This window comes from Cariama cristata, unplaced genomic scaffold, assembly GCF_000690535.1.
Source record: "Cariama cristata isolate BGI_N322 unplaced genomic scaffold, ASM69053v1 scaffold17181, whole genome shotgun sequence".
NCBI lineage: Eukaryota > Metazoa > Chordata > Aves > Cariamiformes > Cariamidae > Cariama > Cariama cristata.
The window spans coordinates 41480-48397 of record NW_009601157.1 but is presented as its reverse complement, the minus strand read 5'-3'; the positions used below and the strand labels follow the sequence as shown (position 1 = coordinate 48397).

The following is a 6918-nucleotide window of genomic DNA, read 5'->3' as shown; positions in this document are numbered from 1 at the left end:
GGCCAGCGGTAGTTTCAGCATGATTAAGTCAAGACATAAATCTAGTGGGATACTTGGGATTTTAGTATATTGCAACAAAGAAAGGCCAGTGAGTTGCATCACGATTACCATTTTTACCTCAGTTAGCCTTTCTCCCACTGTTCTGCGGGCAATGGCATCAAGTAAGAAAAATGATATCATTTTCCTGGATGAGCTGTGCTGTGCCTGTTCCCTCATCAATCCTAGAGCACCTTGTCCTGGCTAAAGGACCTTCGATCTTTCCAAGTGATGCTGAACCTTATCAGTCTGCCTCAAAGGCACTGTTTGTTGCCCCCAGGTAGTCTGACTTCTTCTTGTGCTTCATCCACATCTTCCTCAGGAGGCTGGGCGTCCCGCACAGGTTGCCTCCCGTCAGCGGTAAGGAAGCTTCTGCTGCCGGTGACAGGGTCATGTCATACTCTGCTGTCTTCCCCCAGCGCTGCCTGTGGCTAGCAAACAAAGCACAGATGCGTAAAGCATTGATCTCCATGGCCCTTCTTCCCTGCTTATGGTGACCGACCACCAAAAACCAAGGGCTTGCCCAGTTGCAGATGTATGTCCGTGGCTGGCCTGTCCCTGAGACTGGCAAGTCTGGGATGAGCAAGGGTTGTGTGGGGCAGTGGGCTTGGATGTTGCAACTGTCCCGACTCCGCTTGGTGCCCCTTGTTCCCTCGCTATCAGCGTGAACACTCACAGAAGGGGATGGGCTACAAGTGGGACCACTGCCAAGTGCATCCTCTGTAGTGTTTGCCACCAGACAAGAAGCTGGTAGGTGGCCCAGAGCTGGGCCCTTCCACCAAAGCCCTGGGGACCTGGGCAGTGCCCAGGCGGGGTGAGCTCCACGTGGGCGAGGGGGCTGAGCTGGCTTATGCTGGTTGAGGGGGATTTACGTGTCTGTGTACGGAGTGCGAGGACACTGTGGCAATGAGCTTGTTACTGTCCCTCAGGTGGCAATGGCGGCATCTCAAATATCACCCGGATCCGTGTCTGGGTTAACTGCCTACTGGTGAGTGCATTTGTACTATGCTCAAGCTGTTCCTTAATTACACTTAAAGACAATAAGCTTTTTTTTAAAATAAATATTTAATTACATTTTCTAAGCTGCCTTGGTGTAACAATTGTAGACTTCTTAGGGGGAAAATGCTTAAATTATGAATTTGGATGCTTTTTTTTCTAGTGATAAAACAGAGCTGTAACTGGCATCAGGGCAGTGTATAAGCGGTCATGGCTGACAACATACTCAGCATATCCTTTGGCCGATCTCTCCTTGCCTTTGGGAAGCAAGTGGCATGGCTTTACTGTAAATCACCGAGGTTTTACAGCTCCAATTCAGAGGAGCTCTGCAGCTGAGCACTTCTTTGTGTTTCTGGTGAGAGGGTGACCTGTGGCAGAGGTGCCCCCTCCCCTTCCCTGCCTGGCATCACCCAAGTTTGGCTGGAGGGGTGGGAAGGGACTTACTCTTCTGTAGAATTGCTGTCGCCGGCGGGCGAGTCTGTGACAGCCACTGCTTTCACTGTGATATGGGCAACTGGCGATGGCGGAATCTGCGGGATGAAAAAGCGTGTCATTAGGAAATGCCATTGACGAGTAGGGACCTCAGGTTTGTCTGAGGGAAGGGGCTGTTTTGGGAAAATCGATAAATGCTGTAAATCTCTTAACAAGAGGAAGCAGGTTAAGGATTTGACTACCCAACTCTTACCCACACAAATATCGATTACTCATGTGAATAGTCTCACTGAGGTCAGCAAAGGGCTCGTATGAGCAAGAACTACACCTTCCATCGAAGGAGGGAGGCTTGCAGACATTTTATTCCCTAGTTTTTATGTCTAGCTTCCTGAGGAGGTAAGGCTTGGTGCAGACTGAGCAGCCTGCCTCTTGCAGCTCTTCACAGGCCACCTCTGGAGCCGGCTGGGAAGCAGCTATCCCAGCCACCGCTGTTTCTTGAGCATTCAGAAATGCCTCCCTGTTTTGCTGGGTGCTGCTCTGTGGCGCAGAGGGCCCTGGTTCATGTCCCAGTTCTGCCCCAGTCCCACAAATGCTTAATCATCAACTTCCTCCTTGTCTTATTTGATCACGAATTGCCCGCCAGAACTGAGTCACATTTTCCCATAAACAGGCCACTGAGACTGGCGTAGCCTCTAAGATCATAAGCTAAAGTGCTGGCTGCCCAGAAATAGAAAAAATGTAAAAAATTGTGATGTGTTCTCATCATTTCAGGCAATAAACACATTTACTGATCTTACTGACAATACTGAAAAATTTCTTCATTTTATTGTCACTACTATAACTGGTCTTAAGCTGTCTAGGGCTATTTATCCTGGGATTATTCTAAGACTGGATGTGTTTGGGTGTGCTCTGCAAGTATCCCAAGACTTAAAGATGCTTGAAATCACTTTTGCAAGCATTCTTTGAAATTTAACTGGGTTAATTATTGGTAGGTGCAATTAGTTTCATTACACTGAATAGCATTAATTTTGACCATCCTTCAATACTGTTCCGTCATTTTTCACAAGTGTAGCTCAGCTACCACCTAGAGTATATTGTAGTCATCCAAAAAGAGCATTTGAAGCCATGAAGTTTCTATAGCAGGTCTGGTGTTGGTCAGAAAGTTTTCAAAGGACTATTTTCTGTTTGGAAATCTAGTTTTTTATAAAATGTGGAGACTTTGAAAATTGTTTTTTGGCAAGAAAGAGGGAAAATGTTTTAGTAAAGCTGAGTAATTTTCAACCAAAACATTTTGTGTGTCTATTACAGAACAAATTTTTGGGTTTTCTATGATTTTCCCATCAACTCTTTATTAACTTTTTTGATTGATCTGTTTATCATGTCAGGTTGCATTCTGGAGAATATGAATTATATGATACTTGTTCCACTTCAGAAATTGTGGGGTTTTTTTCACAATTTGTGAAATTCCCTGAGAAACAAGAGGTTAATTCCTCCCAGCTCTTGCAGATGGCTGAGCGTGCAGAACAGAAGCCTGCCTGTCTCCGTCCCACAACCCTTCCTAGTTCCCTGAGGGGCAGCTGTTCTATGCCAGTCTCCCCTCCCAGAAAAGGATCCTCTGGCATAAATCATCTCTCAAAGCCTTAACAAAGACTGTGAAATCTGCATGTACTGTGACAGACTGACATGCTGTTAATGTGGGCCACACTGACGGGTACTAGGTTTTAAGATGCATCAGACAGTGGTAGTTGGTCTTGCTGTATTTACTTACCAAAAGTTTTCCATCCAAAAGGTGATTACAGGACTTGGATGACTCTTGTTCAGTAATTCCCACTGCAAAGCATAAGAAACATGACATTATCAGTAATTGCTCCATTAGCACAGCTTGTGTTAAAAGCCTTCTTCCATTCAGATAAACCCAGATAGGAAAAGAGCCCAGATTCAAGTTATAGTCCCACTAGATTTGATTATTGCCAAAAGTGCAGAAGTGTCTTTATTATGATCGTGTACTGCGAGGTGGGGGTCGGTCTCTTCTCCCAAGTAACCAGTGAGAACAAGAGGCAATGGCCTCAAATTGCACCAGGGGAGGTTTAGATTGGATATGAGGAAGATTTTCTTCACTGAAAGGGTTGTCAAGCATTGGAACAGGCTGCCCTGGGAAGTGGTGGACTCACCATCCCTGGAGGTATTTAAAAGATGTGTAGATGTGGTGCTTAGGGACATGGTTTAGTGGTGGGCTTGGCCGTGCTAGGTTTACAGTTGGACCTGATGATCTTAAAGGTCCGTTCCAACTAAATGATTCTGTGATTCTATTGCGTCAAAATAAGTGATTTTGGAATTGCTTGAGTCATTCTGGAAAGTCACTCACCTGCTTGCTCCTAGACTCTTCAAATGAGATGATGCACTGTCCTTGCAGACCAAGCTAAGTGGGAGCCCTTCCCTGTGCACATCCATGTGTACATATATACAAAGAGTGGCCCTGTCTGCTACTCCTCAGCAGAGGTTGAGTAACGCAGTTCCTGTGCATCTTGGAGCCCCCACTGTCGGGTTTGTCCTGCCCAGGAAATGATTCTCCTTTCTGGCTTCCCCTGGGAAGTTATTTGTACCTGGGCAGAGATGCGTGCTACAGCCACCCCCGTCACAGGGAGGGATTCCAATCTTTCCGTCTGCCCAAGGCCAAGTGGCACCTCTCTCGCTGTCCTCAAACCTGGAGGTTACTTTTCAGTTACAAATGAGTGCTCAGCCGATAACTTATCCATGGATAAATGCTTCCTGCTAGTTGTGCTGAGGAAATAAATGAGGGCTGCCAGATTTTTTTTGTGGAACCAAATCTTGCCATTTGGCTGTGGGAATGTGGAGATGTCTCCCCTGCCCCACCTTCTTTTCCCTTTCTGGCTGTTTTTAGTTGTCTGGTGTTTTTTAAAAGGATATTCAGGTAACTGAAGAGCAAGGATCTACAGAAACACCAAGATTCACCAACACAGAGGCTAGAATATGATTCACAACTGCTGTGACCAATTGAATATAAATAATGACATCAAACATCAGAAATAGCCAAGGTGCTTCGTATGATGCTGTCTCCAGCATGAGTTAACAATCAGAACTGTCTTCTCCTTCTGGGGGCAATATTTGACCATGATAAATATCCTAACCGGCCTCTCTCTTCCCACATTGCTCCCTCCCTCCCCCAACAGTAATTCCATTAGCTACCTAACTGTATCCCTCACATCAAAGTTTAATTCAATTACCTCCTCTCATCTTCCATATTAGGTTCTACCAGTATTCAGCAAGTGGCTTCAGGCATCAGTGCTTCAGCTAATGTCCATATTTTTTCTTGTTTTGTTTGCTCTTCTATTGTCGGATTCTTCCCTTCAGCCTGTCCCTCTTCTTATTAGATATAGAAAATGTTCTGGCAAACTTTTAGCAAAATATCTAAACAAAAGTAAGTCCTCATGGCTTCAGGTTCATAAGCGCTCCTCAGGACAGTGGTGGCTGGGTGCGGTGTGAATTCCACTTCCAGAAGGTGCTATGGATGCTCAAGCCTAGGACAAGGGTGCTCCTCATCTGTTCTTCTGACTTGCCCTATGTTTCCAAGATGAGTGCTTGTACAAAAACCAAGTACTACTTTCCTGGAGAATAAGTGCAATTTTTTTTAATCTATCCATCCTGTGAAGCAAAGCACAGCTTTGAGTGTGGTCAGAAATTTCTTATTGTGGCCTCCTGCTATGCTTACTTGCCTTCCTGCACGCTGCAATGGACTGTCCTTATCCTTTGATATTTCTGTAGGGTTTCTGACGTTAGCAATAAATGTGCTGATGGTCTCATCCATGCTCTTGTTTAAACATTTTTTTTCCACTTACTCTGGAAATTGAACTGTTCTCTCTGTTACCCAGATTTCAAGTTGTCCTTTACCAAATCTGAAGTCTCTTTAATATTCAACAATAATTATCTAGGGAGCAAGCATGGAAAGCTTTACAGACACAACTATTTCCAGTAAGAAAGTCGAAGGATGTTTTTGAAGGGTGAAATTTATGTGGAGGTCACATTTGTACAGAGATTAATGAAAATAGATGATACCTATCCATATATATATATATATACACCTCACTTCATATCACATTATACTGACTCTCCAGCTGTTGAGAAACATTTCTGGACTCTCCCATGGCACCCTATTCTCTGTGCAGGCAATATTAGTACAGTGCGTGCTGAAACTGGACACTGCAGCACTTCATAACAAAGAGCTATTTTTATTTTTATATCAATATTTGCAAACACTTCTACTTTCCTCCCCTTAAAACACTAAATCTGTAATCAGGCACTCCAAAGTTATGAAGCACCAGAATTGGATCAAAGGTATTTCATTGCCTCCAAGGATCTAGACATTGAGATTCAGGCTCTAATTTGTGACCAGAAACCATTTTTCCACAGACTTTCTGCTTCACTCATATAGATGGTGTTCACTCAGAAAGCAGTTGTTCAGCCTTAGCTTTTATTTCTCAATGCACAGTCCTGTACCAACTTTCCTGACCAGTGAATCCTCTGAGAACAGATCTATTAACATTTTCACTGGTTCTTCTGTATTGCTAATCACTGTGGTCATCATCTGCACAAATGTTTTAAAAAGCAGCTTCATCACCTCCTGGAGGACAACGAGTTATGCCAGGGAAACAGAGGTAGGTACTGAGTGAGTTTAAGACCAGCAAGTTCCTGAGATCCAGTTTTTCAGAGGCTTGAGAAGGATGCAGCACCACTCATAGTCAAAGTACAGTTTTTAGTGCAGCAGGAACTGAGTGCTCCTGGGTGTTGCAGTCAGAGGTGTGAAGCAGGCACGCAGAAAAGTGCGATACGTCAGCTGCGTGAGGTATCGAGCATCACTGGGGGGTCTGGTGGCAGTGATGGACAGACCTTAGGGAGCTATGGCAGGAGATGCCCTGCCATATGAAGGTGCTCAGATGTCCCTGAGCAGCTTATGTGCTGGGGGGAAGAGGGATCTGACAAACAGCCTTGTCATGCTACACAAGCTTATGCAGCCCTGCAGTAGCTCTCTTGTCTTGTCCAGAGTTTGTCTTGTCCTGCTCTCTTCGCTCCCTCCTTCCACTCCTCAGTCAGTCCTTTTTGTCTCTCTTTTGTTCTAATTTAAACTTAGTTTCTCCCTCTTTCCTATTCAGCATCCTAGTTTCTTTGCCCACTCGCTTCCCTTTCTCCCCCTAAAAGAACTGCTTCCCCCTTTTCTGCTCTTCTTTTTGGATTCCTACACCTTTTCTCCTGTTCGCACCTATCTGTCATCCTTCATCTCTTGTTGCCCCAACAGCAGAGACCAGCAGTCCCTCCTTTCTCCCCCGCTGACTCTCACCCACTACCCCACAGCTGGTCCCTGCCACTCCTCCTCCTCCTCTCCCCACTCCAGCCCTGAATCCCCAGCAATTTGTTCAGCGTTTTCTTGGCTCCGGTCCC

The 6918-nt window shown here is 45.2% G+C and overlaps 1 protein-coding gene across 1 annotated transcript in view; it reads right to left on the bottom strand.

The window, feature by feature from the left end:
- Positions 1–280: 280 nt before the first annotated feature.
- The window catches only part of LOC104169443 (chromosome unknown open reading frame, human C8orf46), a 16708-nt gene continuing 10070 nt past the window's right edge, over positions 281–6918 (bottom strand). Inside the window, exons 4-6 of the mRNA XM_009710358.1 lie at positions 3233–3294; positions 1477–1562; positions 281–467 (exon numbers count right to left, since the gene is read on the bottom strand). Of these exons, the coding sequence (XP_009708660.1) occupies positions 281–467; positions 1477–1562; positions 3233–3294 (335 nt within the window). The remainder of the gene's footprint in view (positions 468–1476; positions 1563–3232; positions 3295–6918) is intronic.